This window comes from Cryptomeria japonica, chromosome 3, assembly GCF_030272615.1.
Source record: "Cryptomeria japonica chromosome 3, Sugi_1.0, whole genome shotgun sequence".
Lineage (NCBI taxonomy): Eukaryota > Viridiplantae > Streptophyta > Pinopsida > Cupressales > Cupressaceae > Cryptomeria > Cryptomeria japonica.
In genome coordinates this window covers 477,187,662-477,213,377 of record NC_081407.1, presented here as the reverse complement: position 1 = coordinate 477,213,377, position 25,716 = coordinate 477,187,662, and the positions used below count along the sequence as shown (strand labels likewise).

Genomic DNA, 25,716 nt, shown 5'->3' with positions numbered 1-25,716 from the left:
CATTATGGGAAACGGAAAACAAACTAACAATAGATTATATATCTTAATTTCAGTTTATTTATACGCTACTTGAACCTTCTTTTAAAGTGAAACTTCTGTCGGGTGCCAAAATAGATACAGGAAACCCCTTTCAAAGTTCTAACAATACTCATGTCACAAATTGTTTTCTTGTTGTCTACTGGTAGAATGGAGAAAACAAACTAGGTACAAGTAATACGGTCTGCATCTAATCTGAGAACAGAATTTATCATGGTTGTTAAAGCGGGTTGTCAACCAGCTTTAGTCTCAGAAAGACCTCCCAGCCTGATAGTAGATATTTTACCACTCAAAACATCTAGTCTCATTTATTCAGCCTGTCAAATATGGAGTGATTTGTAAACAACAAAAAAATATACAGCAATCTATCTTCTGATTAAAAACAATTGCTTTCATGGAGTGATCCAGAAACATATTTTGCCCTCCAACAAACCACAGTGCAGAAAGGAGTAAACCCCCCTTTCCTCAGGATTTCAAGATTGTGCAGCAAAAATCACATCTCCACTTGATTTACTTCAGCAGATTTGTGAGTGATTATTGGTTTCTAGAAGAAACGTCGAGAGATTTTTTCCTATAGATAAAAAGATTCACTCTGTACAACAGATATAGTTTGCATCTATGTCATAAGGTTCATGTTTGTATTCAATATCAGCAACGGAAAAATTGGAAAACACATTCACCAACAAATAAAATTCAGAAAGAAAATATAACTAGCACTTGCACCGGAAGGAGGTGCAAGGGTTATGCCAATAGAGAATTATATAAATTAATATATAAGGAAGGATAATTTTATATGTGCATAGAAGATACATTAATTTAATTTACAATATCTTATGTACAACTCTATTTTTTGTGTATATAAATTTGAAATACACCGGAAGGAGGTGCAAGGGTTATGCCAATAGAGAATTATATAAATTAACATATAAGGAAGGATAATTTTATATGTGCATAGAAGATACATTAATTTAATTTACAATATCTTATGTACAACTCTATTTTTTGTGTATATAAATTTGAAATACAATCTTGATTTTAGGTTCTTTATGAATTTTACACCAACATTGTAATGAAGGGGCAATGGTTATGTTGATTTTATAAGGAATAACACCTTATTCCTAGACTTGTTTATATAATTCAATATCATGGAGACAAAGAATGAAGATGACCATGGTTATGGACTTGATGATGTAGTATTATTGAAACCAATCCTAGCAAATAATTGTACTCATGTGCAATCTACATTCAATTTCAGGTAAACAAATGAGACAAAAGCTATGTAAATGAATAAAATCAAGGTTATAAATCCCTAAAATATCTAAGAGTTTGCATGATAGAAAATACGAATAGTCATTATAAGATATAATATTAAAAGAAGTGAAAGTGCCTATATAATGATTGTAGTGAATATATAATATCTTATAATTTTCAAATGCTATACAATAAGACATGGTCCATACATATAATTGGCACATTTTTGTTTCAATATACTTTAAAAAAAAGTGATATGGAAGAGACATCTATCAGAGTAATTTGCTCCTATATTTGAGGAATCTACATTGTAAAGGGCTATAGATCGACATGTAGATTTCAAATGGAGTACCTTATAATATCTTTGTGACATTTTCTTGGTCTTGAGTGAGCATACCAACTGGTTGGTAGGGGTTGTGGTGCTTACATATGCATATACTTAGCAACCAAGGAATATTTACAGAGATCCTTGCATTTATGTCAATTTTTAGAGAGTTGCTTGCGATTATTTTATTAACTATTACAAAGGGTAATCATTGCATTGTCAAATTGAGTTTTTTTTTTTCTTCCTTGTGTTGTTATGATGATTAGTTATCAAGCTTTGTATTCAAATGATTCCACAAAGAAACATAAACATAAACACATAGTGAATATGTTGTAGAGTATAGAGCTACATGTTTGAATGAATGCTCCATTTTTATGGAAAGTCATGAGTTATTTAAGATTTTTTACTTATATACGATGTCGTATATGTAGTGCTTATGAAATACCATGTTTCAAAAGAAGTTTACTAAACTTTGGTCATCCATCTATTTTATAAATTCAACATCGTTAGACCCATTTAGAGAGATTATTCACATAAATGTTTGCAAACCATAAATATGCTATTATGGAAATATTCATTATCTACAACAAAATCATTCACATGGTTTCAACAATCATTGTTCGGAATTTCTTCTTCCAAGCTCATGACCTAGAGTGTGGATAGTTCCTCTATCAAGCCATACTTGCATGACATAATACCTCAACAGTGCTACCAAGTTTCTCTACCATTGATATTATTTTTCTCTTAAACCGGAATCTATCACTCATGGAGCATTGTGTATAAGACTATCCATTTCAACTATTAAGTATAAATGGAACTTTTCATGCACACATATGCCATAAACTAGAAGATTATGATTACACATGGAGATGGATTGAAGTAACAACCGTAGGAGAGTGGTCTTGGCTCATCTCATTATAAAAATATTTCTTCTTTGGATGGGTCATAATATTTTTCTACAAAATCTGCCTATTTAATACATAAAAGATTCATTTCTTGTTCTTATTTAAAAGAAGAGGAGGGAGTTGAAAAATCATATCCCAAGCAAGAATTAACATAGAACATTGGTAAAAGATTCTAACAATACAAACACCAATGTTTAAGTACTTGACAAGAGGGCATTAGCAAACATTGCCGAGTTTGACTTTACAACTTTGAATTCCCTTTCTTTGTATGAAATGAGTCTACAAAGAATTGTATTGGCTTGATTATATTAAGAGAACATAATAACTTAGCAAATATAAATAACACGTTTGGTCCAAATTACATTAGAAAAAATATATACAAGGAATAAATCAACAATTAATGCTTATATTTATATGAAGGAAATGTTTGTAACATTTTCAATTGTGAATATTTTGTAGTTGATGGATCCCCTTTTCTTGTATGGAATGAGTTTGGAAAGAGTTTTTGTCTTTTTTATCTTTCGTGTACCTACACAGTGAAACAAGAATCTAGTGTGCCTATATCAAAAGTGCATGGTTGGACTTATGTTAAAGGTAATAGTGTAGAAAACAAAAGTGTTCAGAAAATTAATTATAAGTAAGAAAATATATCCTTAGTAACATGAGAAAATTCCATCTAGTGCATTGTATGAATATGATATTAAAAAATATATTAAAAATATATCTACAAAATATTGTATTAAAAATCATGTACCATAACTTATTATAATGAGAGTAAATTTATTCTTGAATCCTCATTTTCCTTGATAGTTGTGTAACCTAATTGGTTTGCATAGCCCCTTGATTGATTCAACTCTAGACAATTGTTTTGTAATTTTCTATTGCCAATATTAATTCTTATTTTTCAAGTGTTAGTCCTTGGGATTTACGTATAGCAATTGTTCATGCCATAGATAGCATGGTATTTGTCTGCAATTACCTTGAGATATGGGTGTTATATGTATAGTTTTTGGTCATCTTGGTTCCATAGTAGGTAATTGTAATTATCAAAGCCCGCCTCTATGTAAAAAGGTAAATTAGGTGGTTTAAAATAGAGAGTACAATTTAATTAATGCAATATTTAAAATATGGTGCAATTAAATTACATCTTTTATGTATAGAATATCAATATTGTAGGTTTACTTTTACTTTGTAGATTATATAAATAATCATTACTATCTTGCTATGTGATAGTTTTTGGTCATCTTGGTTCCATAGAAAGTAATTGTAATTATCAAAGCCCGCCTCTATGTAAAAAGGTAAATTAGGTGGTTTAAAATAGAGAGTACAATTTAATTAATGCAATATTTAAAATATGGTGCAATTAAATTACATCTTTTATGTTTAGAATATCAATATTGTAGGTTTACTTTTACTTTGTAGATTATATAAATAATCATTGCTATCTTGCTATGTGATAGTTCATGGAAGTATATATATGTATGCATGCATACATACATATAGAAAATTTGTGAAAGTTTTAAGATGTCTATTTGAATTCAAACTCTATTATGAAAATTCAAATTGGTTGAAGTCTTTTATAGTCATAATTTAGTTCAATCCAAAACCACTCTGTAATTTAAAAACATGTCTAATATACTAATAAATTTCTTTTTAATTTAATAAAAAATATAACATTCACATATATATATATATTTTAATAAGTTTTTTCACATCTAATAAAAATATAGATCATTAAAAAATAAATATATTTTTAGTCTTGATATATAATAGAATAATTTATAACAAATGCATACAAACCTTCCTTAAAATTCCTCTTTTAGAATGCAAGAAAATAACAAAAGTTCACATCTTATCATTGATCTTCTCATATTAAGGAAATACATTTTAGCCTTCAGGAAACATTTTTGTTTTACACCTATTATGCTGCGATGGATATTCAAACCTTGCTTCCATATGTACTGGAAGGACTTTGGCAAGGTTGTGATTTTTTCGTCTTACGCCTACCAATTTGGTTGAAAAAGTCTAAAGCCTTTTCAACAAAGCTAATTTGTGCAAATCCTGCAATCATTGAGATAACATTTCTTCGAGTCTCCTGCATATGCTTCCGTTTTTGCATATACATCCTGCAGTGCAATTTGCAACTACAACATCAGACAAATTTGCTGCATTCTTTTTGACATTGATGGACGTTCATACCTAGCTCCAAAGCTCTCATTTTTGCTCAGGTGAGGAGAATGCTGTCAAAGGTTGTGTAATTTGTTATTACACCTACCAATTAACTGGCTTGAAAGTTTATAAAGCCTTGTAACAAACTATCGCCTTCATATGAGACGTCTGAGACCTCTTCAATAGCATTTGTCAAATAAACATTTAGATAATGGAAGATGAAGAGAGGTTTGGAAAATGTGATTTCTTCAATCTGAAACTCTTGAAAGTGGGGTTGCTGAGACTAAGGAGATTGAATCCTTGGGTAAACGAATGGATGTTGTCGGCATATCTTCTGAAGATTTAGATCATAGAGAAACCCATAAGGGATTACAAGTAAAATTGGTATCAGTTCAAAATTCTGAACAAAACAAATTTGAAAACAAATTTGAAACTCCTCCTGAGAGCTGGGTTACTGAGACTAAATCTTTTGCAGTTTTAGATCATAGAGAAATCCATAAGGAATTACAAGTAAAATTGGTATCAGTTGGAAATTCTGATCAAAAAAAGTCTGAAATTCCTCCTAAGAGCCGGGTTACTGAGACTAAGGAGAATGAATCCCTGGCTAAACGAATGGATACCAGTAGCATATCTTCTGATGATTTAGATCATGGAGGAACCCATGAGGATTTACAAGTAAAAGTGGAATTAGTTGGAAATCCTGAGCAAAACGCTTGGAATCGTGGTCTAAAGTTTTACTCCAAGAAGAATGCTCCGGTAGAAGTGGAGGAAACTGGAGAGGACTCTGATGAGGAGGACGAAGAAGAAGATAAACAGGGTTCTTGGTGGTTGAGAACTTCTCTGTTATTTGGATTTGTTTTGCTCGTTGCTTCAGTCGTTCTATTGAGCTCAGGTAGTCCTGGTCTCTTGCCACCTTCTTTGCACAACAGTGTATTGTCTAGAGGCAGAGTTTTATGATTCTACTGCTGATATTGTTAAAAAAGTAGCTGTGATTTGGAGAAGGGATTCTGTCAAAAATGCTGGTTATTCTGTTTTGGGATATTCAAGGATGAAGTATGGAATTATTGAAAATACTATGAAAAGTTGGCTTGATTCCTCTTCCAACAAGCTAGGGATGAGAACACAGTCTTCCATGGAAGATGGTCTGCAGAAATCGTTTGAGAATAGCTGTACATAGAAGAAAGAAGTGAGGGGACTTTGCAGCAGAAATACAATGGAACAGGTTGGATACAATGGACATGGTGTAGGAAATGAATATCAGAAGCTATGATATGTTTCCAATCATTCAATGGCGGTGGATAAAAAAAATAGACTGAAGATATTTTGATGACAGACACAAAGAAGCAGGCTACAGGGGATACCCATTTAAGGGCAAGATTTTATAGACACGATTTGATTTCGAAGGATATGATTTGATTTTGTACGATACGATTTGATTTTGGAGGATAAGATTTGATGGCGTGAACATTTCCGGCTGATGGCGTGTCCCACGGAAGACTGTGTGCGGATGGTTGAAGAGTATTTTCAGGAGAAAAAGACTTTAACATGGATTTCCGATCTACTTTACTGGATACCAGATGGATTTCAGGCGTGAGACAGGTTTTAGTGAAAACCTCACGCAATATGCCTATCGGCTAATTAAATTTGGATAGTATAAATCTGTACATTTTATTTATTTATATATGTATTAATTAAATTTAAAATAAAAATTATAAAAGTTGAAAAAAATATTTTATATTATAAATATAATAAAATTAAAATCATAAATATATTAATACAAATAATTATTTAAAATATAACTATTAATATATATTTTTAATTTGAAAAAAGAAATCTAAGACACCCATCTAAAGGTTCCTTTTTTGCCTTTGTTTTGACCCTTGTTCTCACCAATTACCTTCACTTTGAGATTTTAACTTAATAATTTGCCTTTGTGTTTAATGCTAAATTGCTAAGTATCAAGCGTTGGGTGTGGGATGAGGGAACAGGGCGCAAAGCGTTGGCCTTTACAAGTAACACTAATGGATTTTTTTTGTGCTATTTGTTGGGATTATCAAGTTTGGTGTCATGTTTCCACTGCTTGTAAACCCTTCTAAAATCTTGCTTGGATATTAATTTCATTGCACTTTTGTTATGATTTGTCATTGACTTATTACTCCTGGTTATCCATTCTCAAGTGAAATTCCTTGTGTGTATTTCTCCTCCAACAACCAGCCATCACAAACACTCCTCCATATTGCAAAGTCGTGCCATCCAGATGCCCCTTCACTTGCCAATGTGCACTAAGCCTGTGTTATGTCTTGTTAACGCAATTAGTCTTGATTAAACTCCATCTATGCGCATTCACTATCATTTGGTGTTGGTATTCAATAGTAATGTCATACCTTTTCTATATAACAAGTAACCAACAAAACTGGTCGTTGTTATGCTTGCTTTATATGATATATCACAAAGGGGGCAATCCCAGTAATAGCCCCACTTGCTGCTATGTGTTGCCATCACTATTGACATTCAATGTCACTACATTGAATTATGTGTCCTGCCCATGTTGGTCCAAACTACTTTTGAGTTAGCACCCAAAATGTTTATCCACTAAAAGAAAGGACCATGTGGCATCCTTTAAAATCTTTTAAAACCTCAATATGTCTTTGCAAGCCTATGTTGTCTATAATTAAGTCAAGGCCAAGTCTAAGCCATTTTTTTAATCCCAGACATGTGGTAGCCTCTGATTGTAGCACAACACTCCTTTACATTGGCAGGTCAACTTAATCATTGCCTTTACAGTCACCGCTATACAATATTGAGCCACATGGCATTTGTTGTTCATTCTAGAATCCAAAGTCAAATGTCTGTTCTATAACCCTAAGCTATATCCAATTCCACACTCACCAAGTCATTGGCTATATATCACTATTAGAAGTGCTCTCAGTCTAGAAGTAAAAGCTTGCGCTTTTTTTCCACTTACGAACTAAGCTATGTGGCAACTCCAAATAGCAATCCATCATTCTTTCACATTGTCGAGTGGTGATGTCACTCAGCTATGCACTCAGTGAATGCAACACACTGTTGATCTTTCTAATAATTTGGCAATCAACGACTATGTTATAACCTACCTTTAAAATATTTAGCCGCCATGGCTCACTCTATGTACACAAGTGACTCCATTAATAAACCCTGTATATGTCTAAGAGTTTAAATCATCGTAAAAATCACATTGCAAGCCATAGAGATATTGCTCAGCATTTTCAATGTGCCCTAACCTTCAGTTGTTTGTTTTAAAACCATAGAATTCATAGAAAAGCAGTAGTTGCAAATTTGTTCAAAGAGATCAGGCCACAACCAAGCTATTGCAAAATTGAGTCTGCCACATTCAAAAGGCACTCATGCTAAGGTGTTTTCGAGCCAACTTCCAGAAATCATCAATTTTGAAGAAACTCTTGGAGCACCTATTCCCACGGAGAGTGCATTTTCTAGGTCCCTATACCCTACTTGTATGCCTTTTTCATGTTTAGTTTCTCCATTAAATCAGTTAAGGTTTTGAACTGTAAAATATTGAGGAAAAATTATTCTCAGGGAATTCCTATGTTCACTTTCCAAAGCCTTGTGTTTAAAATCCCATTAGCGTCCCAATACCTTATAAATCAAAAGAACTTAGTTCTTCGCAGTTGTTCCCTACCTATCACAATATCTTCCAAGCATAGCTCTACTCAAGACCTAACTAATTTACTTACATAAGTGAACAAAAAATTTAAGAAACCATCTAGGAAAAAAATCCTGCCTGATCACCTTGAAGATTCAAAGGCACGCATGAGGGACACCATGACTTTCAAAAATGGCTAGGATCTGTTTAGGTTCTTCAAGAAACCTTCTAAAGGTATCTCTCTCTGCAATGCATGGAAATATTACTTGGGAAAGCTAACTGTACCAAATTGCCTTGTAAGTCCTGAGATGGTGAAGTGGGTATGCAAAATGTATGACCTCATACCAAGAAGTGTCACAAATGTTGACGGAAACAAATTGTCCATTACGAATAGGGATTTTTATTTGATCCAAAACATATTCCATTTGAACCCAAATGCATCAAAAAAAAGTCTGCAAACCCTAGCCACTGAATTTTACAAGGACAGATAAATCCATAGGATCAAGCAGTTGCCATACCATTTAAGAAGTTAGAGCCCATTTCAGACAATAAGCTTGAATATTTTGGCACAAACATATTATGATATTTGAAGGTTATTTACAAGGGCAGCTATAAAGGATTAAATCAGGATCTTAGAATTTGAAATACAACAGAAGATGCAAAAAGGGGTAATCATGTTGGCCTCTAATATTCAACATCCCCAACTCAACAAGGCTATTGGATTGAAGCCAGCTTCTAGCAAATAGATAGCATGATATATGTGTAATTACTAATTACTAAACATGGGTCTATTATAAGTTATAACCTTCAGACAGTACTCTTTATTATGCCACATCGTACTGCACATGTTTTCAGGGGAATGGAAGATGCTATTGGGTAAAGATTAAATCAAACGAAGTGCCACCAAGATTTGTGAGCCCTGTTCAATCGTGGGCTATCAACCCTGATAAAAACTCCCCCTACTCCAATGACTGTATTATTAGTACATCTATGTTACTCCCATATTGAAGAGGTTAGGGCACATAAGACTAGCATTGTCTAAGGTGTTCTAGGAATTCCTCAAGCCCCAAGCACTAAAAGAAGGCACAAAGATTGGCCACAATTAAGAGGACTGGTTTCTACAGGATAACTGTATTTGTTATGCAGGTCCTTGGAACCACAATTGTCCCTCACAAACTACCGAAGTGGGTACTTGATAGCATAGTTTCAAGACTTGCTGAGTTCACAGCAGCACTCGCCCAAGTCATGGGTCCTCAGGGCAGCCAAGGCGAGTCGACCAGGACTCGCGAGCTGAGTCTGGTGGAGTGCTCCAAGACTCCAGAGTCTTGATCCTGGACTCTTCTACCACCTGCACATAATAAATGTAGCAACCAAAATTTCAAATTTTGAGAGTTTGAGTGTCATATGACAAGAATAATGTTTTAATTATTACAAATTGATAGTCAAATTAGACTTTATGTTCTCTAAATGCATTGATTTCTTTTTTTTTGTGTGTAATTAATAGTTTTTTTTTTGGGCCGCGTTTTCCATGAAGTCTGTGCCGAGTCCCAAGTCCAAGTCAAAATTTTGGGCTGCCAAGTTGAGTCCGAGTCTGAGATTTCAAACTATGCTTGATAGACTTGCATATTCAAATTAAGTGCACTAAAGCTACCATATTCATTAGAAAGGAACAGCGAAGTGATTGCCTTCACTAAGCAATGTGACATGGGACACAAAAGTTCTCATCTTCTCAATACATCAACTTTTGAGGGTCCAAAACCCTCCCAAAATGTGGAGGCACCATCTACGATGGACTGGCATTCTCATTCATGAGGCCAACATGTCATCCGAGTAAGTTAAAATAAAGATTGGCTAGAATGGTGTTGAACAACTAGCGGATTGCTAATGGCGATAGACCATTCGCTACAATTTCCATGCCCAAATGGCAAAATGGGAACATAAAACTTGATACAAATATGTACTGCATGGCAAGAAGCGCTCCTTAAAGTCAGAGATGTCATGATGATTTTTTATTCACTTGCAGTGAGAAAGGATAAGGAATGACACAAATATCCCTCATAAAGCAGGCCATCCTAGTGTTAAGGCAATAACTGCTCCAGTTGATGCTGGAATAACTTGAAGTTTGATAAAGAGCAACTAGGCAGCCCATGTTCTCCTTCTCCACTGGCAGACATCCATTTGAAAATTCAAATTACTCCTACACCTTGACCAGAAGAATCTGCCTAATAACCAACAGAAACAGACCTGCAGCCAGTGGAAATTCGTCCCCAAGTTGCAGAGATATCCTCATGGCATTTTTCTTCAAAAAAACAGGAAGCTGAAGAGGCAAATGGCACCCAACACAATGAGAAAGTGAACACAGGAATCTAAAACAGCCATGAAAACAAATAGGAAGAAGTAAATCGATATTATGATGTTGATAAACAAGCATTCTTCTACAACTGAGGATGTATTGGATACTCCTAGAAGTTGAAGCTGAGAACAAGGATTTAAATTTTTAATACCAATGTTCCCAAGGACATGTTCTCAAGGCCTAGGCATATGTCCAGGACATTTTGAATATAGAAAGGCAGAGAAAGGACGTCCCCCCAACCCCATTTAATATCATATATTGTAGGGCATCCCCACCAAAAAGGTGTCTCCCATGTCTACAGCTCTCAAAGTATAATTTGGGATATTCTGTGGCTATGATAAACATTTCCCGCAACACGGGCTCAATACAGTGCAACATGAATGGAACAGAAAGATGGAAACCATACAATTTGTACTGCTGCTTCAAATTTACCTTGAAGTGAAAGTCTATTTCAAAGAAACTTCTTTGGATACAAAAGGCATCGAAGCTACTCAAAGAATTCAACACCAAGGGACTGGAACAAAAGATTTAGTTCAAGAAGATTTGATGGCGTGCAAATTGCTTTAAAACTCTCTCTGTAGTATGTTACTTCACAATAAAAAGTATGTGTTCCTAATCTCTGTGGTAGGGTATGACAAAGGGATATCAATGCAATTGACAGTGGAGATTTCAAAAATATTCCATCAACTTACCTGTGTCAAGTTTTTCGGAGTGAAACTAAACTTATCAGCCCAACATAAGTAACTATTGTTCTTAAATTGCCATGCAACAGTTTGAAATTTTACCTTTAACATGCAAAAGATCTTTAAAATAGCACATTATAGGCTGTTTATACTTGTTTAGTACTTCAGAGTTGTTAAAATACCAGTCTCTTTACTAAAAAGGGATACACCTACTTTTCTATTTAATGAGATATTTTTTTGCATATCAGTTGTGCAAGATATCAAAATTTGCTCCACCTGACGATTCTTTCAACATCTACAACATACCCATGCACTGCCTACCTAAATGTTTATAGGAAATTTTGTCATTAACGTTTTGCTCTTTCTTTCTTTTTTAAGTTCGTAACATATGGGATGAAGGTTGTAAGAGAAACATTTTCAAACACATAAGAGACATTAAAAGTGCAAAGGAGTGAGGTTTGGTAAACAATCTAAACACAAATATATATGAAAGATGAGTGGCAAAAATAAATTAGCTGTAGCACCTTTAGGTGCCTACGTAAGGCAAATAGGAAACTTCTAAGAATATAAGTTCTTCGTAATTTTTAATATTTTAAAAATTTAAGGTAGGATTACTTAATTTTTGAATAGGCTTCAAAGTAAAATGAGATGCCCACAAACTTTTGACTTCTGACCCCTAATACTTCCTTTTCAAATTTCAGCTTCATTATTTTGTTTGAATTATTTTTAGTTATTTTTTCTTTCTTTGTATTAAAAAAAGTACAAATATTAATTTTTATAAATTAAATTACTTTAATAGCCATCCCAAAAACTCAGAAAAGTTTTGATGTCCTCGAAACTTGAAGAAACACTATTTAGTGAAGAGTGGAGAAGTGATTATATGCTCAAAAGAAGAAAGAGACTTTGTAGCTCATCATGCATTTTTTATTTCTTTTGAAGAAATAAAATTGCATGTTTTTCCCATGGTATTTTTTCCCACAAAAGGTTTTTGCCACATAAATACCAGTGTGCTCTGTTTCCTTTGCATCTGATTTTTGTTTTCATACAGCAACAGAGAGATATTTTTCCAAACAGCACATTTTAAAACATTTTTTGGGCAATGAATGTTGTGTTTCAATTGAATATATGTTGAATCAGCAACAGTTATATTCAAGCATCTTTGTCAAGCTTTCAGTAGCTCTAAGTTGTGCAATTATAGATCACTTTGCAAGCTTCCCCATGGCAAACACCTCTCTCCAGGTGACCCTTACCATCTAAGTCACAAGGTTCGAATTCGAATTCAAATTCGACAGCCATGTAATTCGGATGAAATTCGACAAGGGAAAAATTCGAAAAAAAATTCAGATAAAATTCGCCTTCTATAATTTTGTTTATTTTTAAATATATGTATACTTCTAATAAATTATCAGAATAGCAACCCTTGTTGGAGAAAATCCGAGGGCAACCCAGCAGTTGCAGACACCCATGACCCAATAGATGCAAAGCATATACAAAGAATACCCACGACCAGCTGAGTTGTGTTTAGAGGCAGATAGCAGTGCTTTATAGAGGAAATTCGATTAAATTCGATTTTTTTTTATAGAAGTTTGAAATTCGATTAAATTCGAACCTCATCCATGAAAATCGCCGTATCCTGTGACTTAGCTTACCATCACTAGCATGACTAGCTGAAGAACATTACAATAATAGGAAAAATGAGGGAAGAATAATCAAAGAAAGAGAGAATACTTGGGCATCCTCCTTGCAAAAACTTGAAAAATCTTGACTTTAAAGTGTGCAGCCCACCAAACACACCATATGAAAAACTCACATTACATTCCAAACTGTTATTTATGATGCAAACAATAAAATTTCTTCTGCTTATGGGATTATCAATTAGAGAAAAAGAAACAGAGAAATTATGCCAATGTACATGACTGACAGAAAAGCGTCAGAATGGAACTCAAAATTACAAGTCATAAATGTTTATCAAAATAAAGTATCTATAACTAAAACTTGTAAGCTGAAATATAAACAAGGGCCCGAGATCTCAACATCCCAACCAACAGGAGGGAAATTCCTGGAGCACCATAAACTGCTCTTTCCTTTTGCTTTTGGTTGGATGCCATTGGGTGAATTTCCAATTGAGATAACTTCACAATGGTAAATGCATTGACTGTAAAAAGGGTATCTCATGATGACTGATCTTAAAAGGCCAGTGTAGGCCCTCAGAAACACTAGAAAAACACATACTTTATCTTAAAAAGGATCACACAAGCCTCTACTGACTTTACAACATTGGCTGGCTCACATCCTTTGATGACATTATTGTCTTCGCAAGAAGACAATATCCCTTTGTTTCCCATAAAAGAGGCCCATTGGAGAAGATCTTCAAAAATAAGTCAAGGGAGGTTGCAAACTAAAGCATTGCTCGTTACATTTATAACAATGGGCTTCCTTTCAACCTTATCAAATCACCATATTGCCCGGAAATGTTGACGGCAATTGCTAATATACTTGCTGATCACACTAGTTTTAGGTATGAAAAGGTATGTAACACCTTATCGGCCAAAGAAAAATCCTCCATAGAGGTAGCATTGAGGGCAATCAAAGGTGCATGGCCCAAAATAAGAGCATCCGTCATTTCTAATGGATAGAAGGATTGAAAAAATAGACCACTAATTGATGTCATTGTAATGTGCCCTAAAGGGGAGATGTTTTTGTAACTACTCGTGAGGTGCAAGTGAAGGACAGAAACTTCATTACCAAGATCCTCATGGACTCCATTGAGATGGTGGACCCTAAAAAAGTTGTCCAAGTCATAATTACAGCCTAAAAATTGCAGGCAGATAGTTTAATAGGGGAGGGCACATACAGACATATATGTTTGGAAACCATGCGCCATCTAATCCCTCAACTTGGTCATGCAAAAGATTGGCACACAAATTATTGATTGTAGTTTTAAAATTTATATTTTGCATTTTTTTGGCAGTGGAGTAAAACAGACAAACAGATGGAGAGACAGACAAACAGAAACAAAAAGACAGATAGATAGGTACATTAATAGATATAGACAGAATTAGATGGAGACAGAGATAGAGACAGAGAGAGACAAAGAGATGAATAGACAGAGACAGAGACAAAGACAGGCAGACAAAAATTGACAGAGAGAAACAAATAGATAGATAGAGACAGAGAATCTCATCCAGTGCAATTTTCAGAAAGACCCCACCATTTACTTAAAGGAAGAAGATCAAACTGTACCTTGATATAGTCTACCAGTTTAAAAAGGTGCAAATGTCTCGAAAATCTGTTACATGTTATAACCATATTCTGTATAAAAGTAATGAAGAATAAAACAATTATGAATAGCAAAAGAATACATACATTCACATCAGATTCTGTTTTCCATACCACATACAAACAAAACTAACCAAGCAATTTCTTTTTATTTGTGAAATGTGAGTCCTAAATTCCTAATTGACAGCAGCCATCATTCTAACAGAGTAAAATATTTTTAAATGCATTCTCTAAAAGCTCCAAGCATCAGATAATGTCTATAGACCAGAATTAACTTCAACATATATATGCTTCTGAGCAAAATTGGATCGGTTAAAAACCTGAATTCTATCTGAATGCCTGAGCCCAGTCGCCCAGATATACTTTTAAGAGCTGCAGCTGCAGCCTCTATGCTATCAAATTCAACAAACCGACATGGCCCCCTAGTTGTTCTCGCACTTTTAACTTTGGTTACTATGCCTGCACTTCCAGCTGCCAAATTGAAAAGTGTCCTCAGCTCAGTTTCATTCATAAAGTTAAATGCAGCATCAGGTAACCCTATCCAAAGAGTATTTGTAGGTACTCTCTCTGCTCCTTCTCTGCTAACATTAGCTCGCCCAATTCTTGATCTTGAATTGGTCAAACAAACTGAGCTTGAATTTATGTTGTACTTCTTACACAATGATGAAAGCAATGATGATAATGATGGAGTTGTGTTAACCTTGGCAGGAGGTGATCCTAACTGACTACTTGACCCAGTTCTACTATTATTGTGTTTGAAATCGACAATTATATTTTGGCTTCCAAATCTCATACCATGTAAACGAGACTTGGCAATTGCAGCGGCTTCTGATGACAAAAAATCAATAAAACATATAGAACTTGACCAAACAAACTTCCATCCTGTGAGCTCACCAACCTGTGAAAAAGCATTAATGAATTCTTCTTCTGAGACTGATGCATCTAAGCGACCAACCCAAAGATGACGAGTGCCAATGCTGTGTCCTTCCTTTGTACTTGAGCTAGCCGGAAAAGATTTAGATGATGTAACAGACATTCCACCTTCTCTGCGGCAATGTCTGATATGGGCCATCACAGCAGCTGCTTCCTCAGGAGCATCAAATTCCATTAGGAGGGCACTAGCACTAACAAGATCTGTAACACTGTGTGAAACTCCTGTAGAATTCACTTCTTTCAAAAGCTCATCTTTGACCCTCTGATTTGGTACTTTCCCTATATAGACATGACAGCTGGCACCCACAGCAACTCCACCAATAGCCCCTCGACTGCCCAATCCTACATCTAAAAATTTTACACGAAGAGGAGACCCCCAAGGTGAAGTTCCCTGCAAGCCTTCCCGAGCTTTAATTGCATCCCTGATATTTCTATACTCTACCAATCCAAAATCCAATGCACAAAATAATGAAACCTGCTCCACAAGGCCAAACTTTTCAAACTGCAGTTTAAGCAATGAATCTGTGACATCTTTCCCAAGTGAGCCAACCCATAGTTGCTTTGAAGCAGCAAAGACATCCATTGCAGCAGGGTCACCATCCGAATACCAGGCAATTTTTCCACGGATGGGAGGAGAATGGGATTTTGAAACTGTGGGTTGCTTAGGCAGTGATGCTAAAGTAACAGTTCCATTAGTGTCTTTTCTAGACACAGCACCGACATACTCGTTACTTAAGCAGTGATGTTTATCATCTGGAACCATATGTCTTCCCATGTTCCTTGTACCATTTTCCTTCAGTTCAATTACCCTAGAACTATTGCTAAAAGCCATTCTTTGATTTGGTGGATCTTCTACAGTAAACCCCCTGCCAACACTCCCAGTGTTAAAATCCATTTCTTGGTGTCGACTACGATAATCTCCTTCTTGGTTTCGGCTTCGATTATCATCTCCACGAGCCAGAGAACTTCGATATTCATGAGATGAGTTATCCTTCACAACTTTACAATCACTCATTTGAGAGCTAACCGAGCGGCTTATCTTTATATTCTTCTCCATATCTCTATTTACAGAATCTCTATCTTCATCAGATGGCTGGCTATCCATGTGTGTGTTACTTATTCCAGCATTCACAGCTTTGCCACTGCACCAACTAGATATACCTGAGGAGTCACTGAGCCTGCTAAAGCCAATAGACATATGTTTTGTTTTATATTCAACATGTCTTGTTTCCTCATCAGACTCACCAGCCTCGCTATCCTCTTGTGTATTCCTGTTTATTATTACTGGGAAAGACTCAAGGAGCTCTTTAAGTCTTGGTAAGGCCTCAGATACAGCTTCTGGATTTGCAGATTTACAAAACCTGTTAAACCTAGATGCCAACCAACTTCTTAAAGAAGGATTTTTATGGATTACCTGGAATGATAGATATACACACAGAAAATGTTAATGCTTCAAGAATACAGATTTATCAGATTGTTGTTAAAAATTAACATTGCCTTTCTCTCCCTACTATTCAATGGGATGGCTGGTTGCTTTCACAAGATTAATTTTAAAGAACCAATATTTAGGGAAAAGACATCACCATTTAAACAATGCAAAAAAATTATGGAGAAAATTGCTTCTGTTTCAGAAAGATTACCCGAGCTCATCAAACTATTCACAAAAAATGACCCTACTAAGTTTATCAAGATCCACTTTATATGCAGGCCAACTATTTGAAATGGTTCAATTTGCCTTTCATACAAAATTGGTTGCTTTCACAAGATAATTTTAAAAATCAATAAATTAGGAATTGGACATCACCATTTATAGAATGGAAAAAAATAGCTGCCATTTCAGAATGATCAATCAAGCTCATCAAACTATTCATAAGACCCTAAAAAGTTTATCAAGATCCACTTAAAATGTGGGCCAACTAATAGAAATGGTTCAATTTCCACCGGAGCATCAACATCCACTTAAGTACTGCAAGCATCTGAATCAAATTCATCAAATTGAGCATGAAAATTTCTTCTACTGATCTCTAAACAGGGTTCCATTTTAAACGCTAACTGTCCTAGGACTGCAGGTTCAAGTTTATGACTCATGAGAAGCAACACTACTTTTGAAATTAGAAAAAATTTGCTATGTAACAGATAAGCACTAAAAGAACAGAACGATCATCTCTTCTCAAGCCTTCCCTTGTTGAACCTTCAAGCCAAATCCCTCACCCACTTGCACTTTCTAGAAAATGCAAGTTGCACACTAACCCTTCTCCTAGTCATGTCTAAACCCCTATTATTAGCCTAATAACCCTCTAAGTGTTTGCACATTACTAAACTAAGGGATTAGAGACGAGTCACTTCTCAAAACATTTAAGGCTCTTACAAAGCCTTAAATGCCTTCTCCCTTCAACAAGTTAACCCACATGGGTCTTTGACCAAACTAACCCACCTTTGACCCTTGGTTAGAGACTTATCCATTAACCCAACCATCCATGGTAACCCTAAAGTCTCTTCAATCATTTAATGCTTTGACAAACCTAACTCACCTTTAACCCTTGCACATTCCCCCAACCCTTGGTTAGAGACTTATCCATTAACCCAACCATCCATGTTAACCCTCAAGTCCCCTCAAGCCTTAAAGGCTTTGACCAATCTAACCCATTAACCCTTGCACATTCCTTTACCCCTTGAATAAAAGCTTTATCCATTAACCTAACCTTAATCTAACCACCCATTGTAACCATCATGTCTCCTCAAGCATTTAATGCTTTGTCCCTCTCTTCTCAAGCCTTCCCTTGTTGACACTTGTCAACATGTGATTTGGCTTGAAGGGCAGCACATGGATTGAGGATCACCACTTCCTCAAGCAATCCTAACCCTTCCTCAATCAATTGAATCTCAACCCTTCAATTGCCCATTTCCTCTATAAATAGGGCTCATTCCTTCATTGTTGACACAAACACAATACATGCTATTATTACTCTAATTAGAATTTGAATGTTTTGTAGGAAGCCCTTTGTATTATGCTTTAGTTTTTCCACTTGTTGGAATTGCTATTTAGCCTCTAATACTTCATTTGCATCCTCATTCAACAGTTGACATAATCGGCCATATTCCATCCTCCATTTGGCATCCCATTGTGCTAGTGCTCAAACTGAGAGCATACTCAAATAGCAGCAGGATCTTGGAGAGGAGGAGGACAAGGAAGAGCCATGGCATAGGGAGCATCATGGGGAAGTAATATTCATGTTTCATTTTGTTTATTTCCTAACCCACCCCTTGCGTTGTTAATCTTTCTTGATGTGTTTTGAAAGGGTTCGAGTTCATTATGTTTATGGTTGAGCGTGTTATTTAGATGATCTCATATTGATTTTCCACTAATCTCCGTTTTCATTGCATCACTACCAAAGGGAACCCAGGCCAGCTGGAAGTCAGGACATAGATACTCTTCTTTTGCAAAGGGATAAGGAAACTGAAAAATAACTTGATCAAAGCTGAAGATATATTTCAAGTCAACTGGATTGATTTTGGAAGAGAATAAGGTGACTCCAAATTGGTTATAAACACTATTGTTGAAGGCAGATGCCCAGTATGGATGATAAAACAAGTCATTTAGGACATTCACTTTTTCAACCTCTTTTACGAATATATCCGTCAAGTACTTATATAGGGAGTCAAATATGTTGGCAGATTTGCTTGTAAAGTACTGAATGGCCTTAATATCCTTTAGTAATACGTTTTTTTATTTCCATGGACAATAGTGTTTTTCCCCTACATTTATACGATGATAAATCAGAGTGTTAAGAGTTATGATATATTCATGTAAGTGAATATGTATACATGCCAAATATGCTTTGAGTGTTGACATTCCTATATCCTCTGAAATGGCGGATTCCAAAGTGCCAAAACTATGGTTTAGTTAAAAGTTGTATGATGGAATTGGCTAACACCTTTGAGTCCCTAGGATCTTGTTGCTGCTGACCAAGTTTTTCAGCTTCAGTTGAGTTTTCTGGAATGCATTTTACGTAGCTGGCCTTTGGGAATTAATGCCCAATTAGGGTTTCCATTTTGAGATGAACATACAAGGTGTTTCCTTAATCTCCATAGGGATTCTCAATAAAAGGCTAGATCAGTGATAAGCTAAGTTACCGATTCGGGTTCGGATTCGCGGATTCGGCAAAAAAAAAATTCTTGGGTACGGGTTCGTCCGTATATATATATATATATACACATATATTATATATATGTTCAATATATACAATCCATACAAAAATAAAATATACAATGTGACTTTCCATACATAAATCATAAATCATAAATCATAAATCCATAATTGCCAATGCCAATAAATATTCATATATCGCAAATGTAATCAGTAAACTAATAACTAAAGTCTAATATCATATTCATAATTTGCAAAAAAGATAATATTCAAGTTTCAAGTCTTTTTTAAAAAGTCATAAAGGGGCGAATTAGGGTTTTATTATTATAAAACATTTAAAGAGTCTTTTTTTATTTTTTTTTGACCCGTGGGTCCCGTTTTTGGGAACCCACGGGCCTTGGTTCACGCGGGTCCTCCTAGGTTCACCCGAGTCCTCCCGGGTTCGACCTTGGATCCACCCGGGTCCTTCCCAAGTGGCCGGGTTCCCTGTGGGTCCGGGTTCACAGGGAACCCGGCCACTTGGGAAGGACCCGGGTGGAACCCAGGTCGAACCCGGGCCGAACCAAGACCGAGCACGAACCAGGACCCGGACCTGGTGCATTTTCAGGAGAACCGGTAACTTAGGTGATTAGAGTTCCCATCATAGAACTTTGAATCCATCTCAACTTTAGGTAATATCCCTCCAAGTTTTAATGTCTTTTTGTGCTACCATTCCCCTTCCTGTGGTTGTTGATTTATTTTCAGCCCTCGCCCATTTGTCCTTGACTCTCACAGGAATTCTGGTCTGAAGATGGCATTTTCATCTGAAATATAGTTGTTAGTCCAGTTGGCATCTTGTGCTCTGCTGAAACAGTCAGGGTTGCCAAAAAACTGACAAATCTCATTATCATTCTAAACCTTATAATTTGAAAGTTGTATTCTGAACTGTTGATGAAAATGCAATACTTTTTCAAAACCATCCCTCAAAATATGTAAAGTCATCTTCAACCTTCAAAGTTCAAACAATATAGTAGAATGCTCATATCAATGTTGGGAGGGGAAGTCACCTGAAGAATAAGAATTAAAGAATTGCTTCCAATTCTAGCTATATGGAAATTTTAAACCTTTTGACAGCACCCCCAAAGGCAACAAGTAAACAAAGTGACCTAAATCTGGGCCCAATTGGAAAGAATATGGACTAAAAAGGAATCCAGTTGAAATCAAAGAGTAAAGCTAAAAATCCAAAAAATCATGAGTAACAGAATCGATTAAAACATGGCTGAGATAAAGCGGGGAGAAGATGCAATCCATTCAGCTAAAGGCTGAGAGCTTCATACAAGACTTGGAGAGCTACAAGAGATTGCTTAGGTGTTCATACTTTGTCTCAAATCCTTCCTTAAAGGTCTCTAGTCCTACCGGCTGCTCGAGTACTGAAATAAATGTGGAGATTTAAACTAAACTCTGTACTCATGATTTGTTCCTCAAAGACCTGCAACATAGGCAGGGATCTTTTTGACACTCTGTCAGGTCCCTGACTGTAAGTTTTATTTGTGTCTAGACATCCCTTTTTGTTGTTAAAGTTTTTGCGTTACTTGTGATTTAAATCTATTTTGTGATCTAAAAAATCAAACATTCTTTGATCTGTAAGGTTTCTTTTCTCATTGCATATCAAATCTAAACAACATGTAAAATCTTTTAAATTTTGGGATGGGGACTTTAAATAGATGACCCATGTACGTGGCAAAAAAAAGCAACTTAGGAATTGAATATTTCCAATATGAATTTAAACAGGAAATCAGCTCTTAGAGGTTTCAGGCTTCTGCAATCTATAATGGCTAGGAGAAAAAGTTTCAGTAAAGTAGATATTGACGATTTTTATCTTGAAATTACTCACCTGAATATATCAAGCATTATTAAATTATTTTTTACGGATTAAGAGTCATTTAACAGATGATATAGCATTAAGCACTATATGTCACAAGCTTAAAATAAATGAAAGGAAGCTAGATTTTTGAGATGGAGAAATGGTTGTTTGATGTCTTTGTTACTGGCTATTATTTCCTCCTAGATATTTCCAAAATGAAATTAGCACTTAAAGGTTTCAAGCTTCTGCAATCTCTTATGGCTAGGAGAAGAAGTTTCAGGAAAGTAGTTATTGACAATTTTTATTTTGAAATTACTCACCTGAATATATCAAGCATCATAAAATCATTTTTAACAGATTAAGCGCATTTAACGGATGATATAACATCAAGCACTATATGTCACAAGCTGAAAATAAATGCAAGGAAGCTAGATTTTTGAGATGGAGAAATGGTTGTTTGATGTCTTTGTAACTCACCATTATTTCATCCTAGATATACATTATGTAACAGAAGGAAGCATTTGTCCTCAATTCCTGATAATGGAAGAGCCATTTATAATAGTTATATATCAAGTATAGACGCTCTTTAAATAAGCAAGACAATGTAATCTTGAATAGCCTATTATTCATCATCTGATTTTTATTTATGCCCCAAGTTTCTGGGTATGCCTGTCTCAGCCCCTGTACCTGTACCTATCTTGAACAGGTCCAGGTCCAAGACTCAGTTCCTAAGGGATCACCACAGGTACCAGCTGGGTGTGGGTGAAGCCAGGTTGGCACACAGGGCAAATGGCCTTTGAAGACAAAAACATTTTTTAATTAAAAACCCTAGAACACAAAACTTAAACCTTAAAAAGTAAAATCAAAGTCTTAAACATAAATATAACTTACCTTTCATTCTAACTTACCTAAATTTACTTTTATCAAGAGCAAAGGATGCTGGACTTTTGAGTGGTCAAGGATTGCAAAGGTGTGAAGAACATTTCATAAGTGTCAATAGATCAGGTAGCTTGCAGCAAGGAGATTCACCCGTCAAAGGTAAGTATATTTTAAGCAATAATTATTTGTAACTTTTAAAACAAATAATTATTTTTTATTTGTTCTTCATTTTTAATGTAAATTGTATAATAGGGTTATTATTAGAATATTTAATTATATTTAGTCAACTATGTTTAGTTGTTCTATCAATGGTCATTTAAGTTAGTTTAATTCGTTTAATATTTAGCTTAACTTTGTTTAATTGTATAATAGGGTTATTATTAGAATATTTAATTATATTTAATCAACTATGTTTAGTTGTTCTATCAATGGTCATTTAAGTTTGTTTAATTCGTTCAATATTTAGCTTAATTATTGCTTTTCTTATTAGAAGGCATAGTTAGCTTTTCAGTGTTTTTGCTTTTTAGCTTTTTAGCTTCAGTTAAATAGTTTGTTCTTTTTAGAATACCATCTTGTAATCTCTATTTAAGGAGCCTTCATCTCCTTTGTTAATACATCGATTACTTGAGCAATTAATTTTTCATGGTATCAAAGCAAATCGATGGACTTTTTTAGGATTTGGCAAATTTTTTAATAAAATTTTGAGCCTCCTACCTGGAATTCTTTCCAGAAATTTTTTCGAGATTAAAAAAATCATTAGTGCTTTTCGTGAGGAGTGTTGTTCATTCTGAGGCGTTTTCGTAGGTCTTCTGTTTTTTTTCCCATGACATTTAAGGTTTCTAGAAAAAAAAAATCAGCATCGCTTGGTTCTGATTTTTGAGGGTTTTTTTGAGGAAAATATTTCTGCGAAGTTCATGGGCATCCATTCTTCGCGTGTCTGTTTGTGTTTTGAGGACGTGGCGGCGCGGGTTTCTAGCGGCATATTTTTGTTCTACCAAGAAGGGTTTCTTTTTTCCTCGTATTCTGGCTCGTGGTCTCTGTGTTTCGCGATTTTTTCTGGATTTCACAATGGTCCACGTTTTCTTAAGACACCACTCTTCCTTTTCGAGTTTCTTGCATTTTTTGTAGCCGCAATACTTTCTATTTGCACAATTTTTTTTGCAATTTTCAAAAAATAGTGGGTTTGTTGGGGTTTGTGCGACAACCCTTCACGTTTTTTTCGACCTGCAGCTTTTGTATTCCAGCGGCGGCTAGGATTTTTTGTGTTATATACCCACGGCTAGGGTATCAAGGTTTTTTTATATATAATTTTTTTTCCTTAAAAAAAATTATTTATGGGTTTTATTAATTTTTTCCACAAAAATTATTCAATTGGGTTTTGCTTGATTGTTTTTCCTCAAAAATCAAGGAGTAATGTTTTACCGCATGATGTCTGGGGTTTTGCCATGACCTCTCAAGGTTTTGAACCTGTTTAGGGTCTTTACCATTTTTTTCCACAAAAAATGATGATTTATAACTTCAATTTTGGGAGGATTTGTCAATTTTTCCTCGAAATCGTGGTTTCAGGTTTCAATTTGGTTACCCCACATCAAGTTGGATGGATTCTAGTAATCTTGATCATTAACACTTGGCAGATCCTAGGAGGGTCTCCGCAACAGCAGAGTGTTCTTTGCATTTGTGATCAAAAGACCTGCAGTTTCTTCATAGGGTAGTTAATTGATACAATGACCATTAAGGAAGGGTATTAGAATACTTAATTATATTAATTCAACTATGTTCAGTTGTTCTATTAATGGTCAATTAAGTTCGTTTAATATTTAGCTTAACTATTGCTTCTTTTATTAAAAGGCATAGTTAGCTTTTTAGCTTTAGTTAAACGGTTTGTACTTTTTAGAACACCATCTTGTAATCTCAATTTAAGGAGCCTTCCTCTCCTTTGTTAATACATTGATTATTTGAGCAATTAATTTTTCAATTATATTGTAGGATTTTTCATTTCTTTTTTCAACTTTTCTATGTTAACATTTTTCTGATTTTCATCATCTTTTTTCAAAACATATATGTATAGGCTTTATTACTGTTCATAATAGATGCTTCTATTCAATTTCAGTGTGCCAAATGACAGAGAGGTCTTTCTTTGAAGACATGTGACAATGATTGCACAATTTTTAGGAGGTGGAGATTTCTTTGGCAATGCAGTTTGTGCAATAATGAGTACAAGGGCTCATACAGTCAAATGAAAACTCACCTATGTGTTATGGCCACCCAAGGTTTTGGCTTTTGTCCAAATAAATAGAGGTTGCCAAGGAACAAATTCTCCCATATATAAGGGAACAAAAAGAAGTGAATATTTTGACAGAGAGAAATGTATACCGATCATGCAAACCACCTATAAGGCCATCTTTTTTACTTCTCCAATAGCAGCTGCCCCAAATCCATTCATTGCAACACAATCTTCCCAAGAATACAAAATCCCCACTTTCCCATAAAATATGCCCATTAGATAGTGCATTTCAGAATGAATGAGCAACACAATAGATGAGCACATTGAAGATTGCATTTATGCTAATGGGTTTTCTTTCAACCTAATGAGATCACCATCTTGGAAGAACATAGTCACTATAATTAATATACACTAAAAGTTCACAAGTCCTAGGCATGAAAAGTGTGGACCAGCTTATTGGCAAAAAAGCAGGGGTACACAAGAACACATCCCTAGGATTTTTTGCTCATGTCCCTGCACCAGGGATGTCTCGAGGACGGGGGACAGCTCGGGGACATTTCCCAGCCATCCCAAAATTCGCCTTGGAAATGTTTCTGAAACAATGAGATGGCAGGGGGCAAAGTGGGGACGATCGGTTGTCCCGAGATGCATTGGAGGTGTCTAAAAAAAAGCAATGCAATGTTTTTTTTCATTTCTTTTGCAACAATTTAGAAAATGGCATTTGTACTCCATTTTTCTAAAAACTTCAATGCTTTTTAGTTTCATGATTAATTGAAAAAATCTCTATCTTTTGGTTTACTAAGTCAATACCACAAAATATTTTTGCTAACATGGTAGGAAGATCTGTTAGTCACACGATTTCTCATTTGTATGTAATTTGTTCAACTCTCATGTGAATTCTATTGTTATGTTTTAAGGATACTATAATGTATAAGTCAATATGATGAATGCTTTATCAATGTTATCATATGAATGTTTGAAATTTCCCTATATTTTTAAAATTTACATAGATCCCATCCCCAAAACGCATCCCCCTCCCTTGAAAACTT

At 35.1% G+C, this 25,716-nt stretch overlaps 1 protein-coding gene across 1 annotated transcript in view; it reads right to left on the bottom strand.

The window, feature by feature from the left end:
- LOC131029573 (uncharacterized) overlaps positions 1 to 25,716 on the bottom strand; it is a 79,529-nt gene that overhangs the window by 26,129 nt on the left and 27,684 nt on the right. The window contains exon 3 of the mRNA XM_057960081.2: positions 14,962 to 16,988. Within this exon, the coding sequence (XP_057816064.1) occupies positions 14,962 to 16,988 (2,027 nt within the window). The remainder of the gene's footprint in view (positions 1 to 14,961; positions 16,989 to 25,716) is intronic.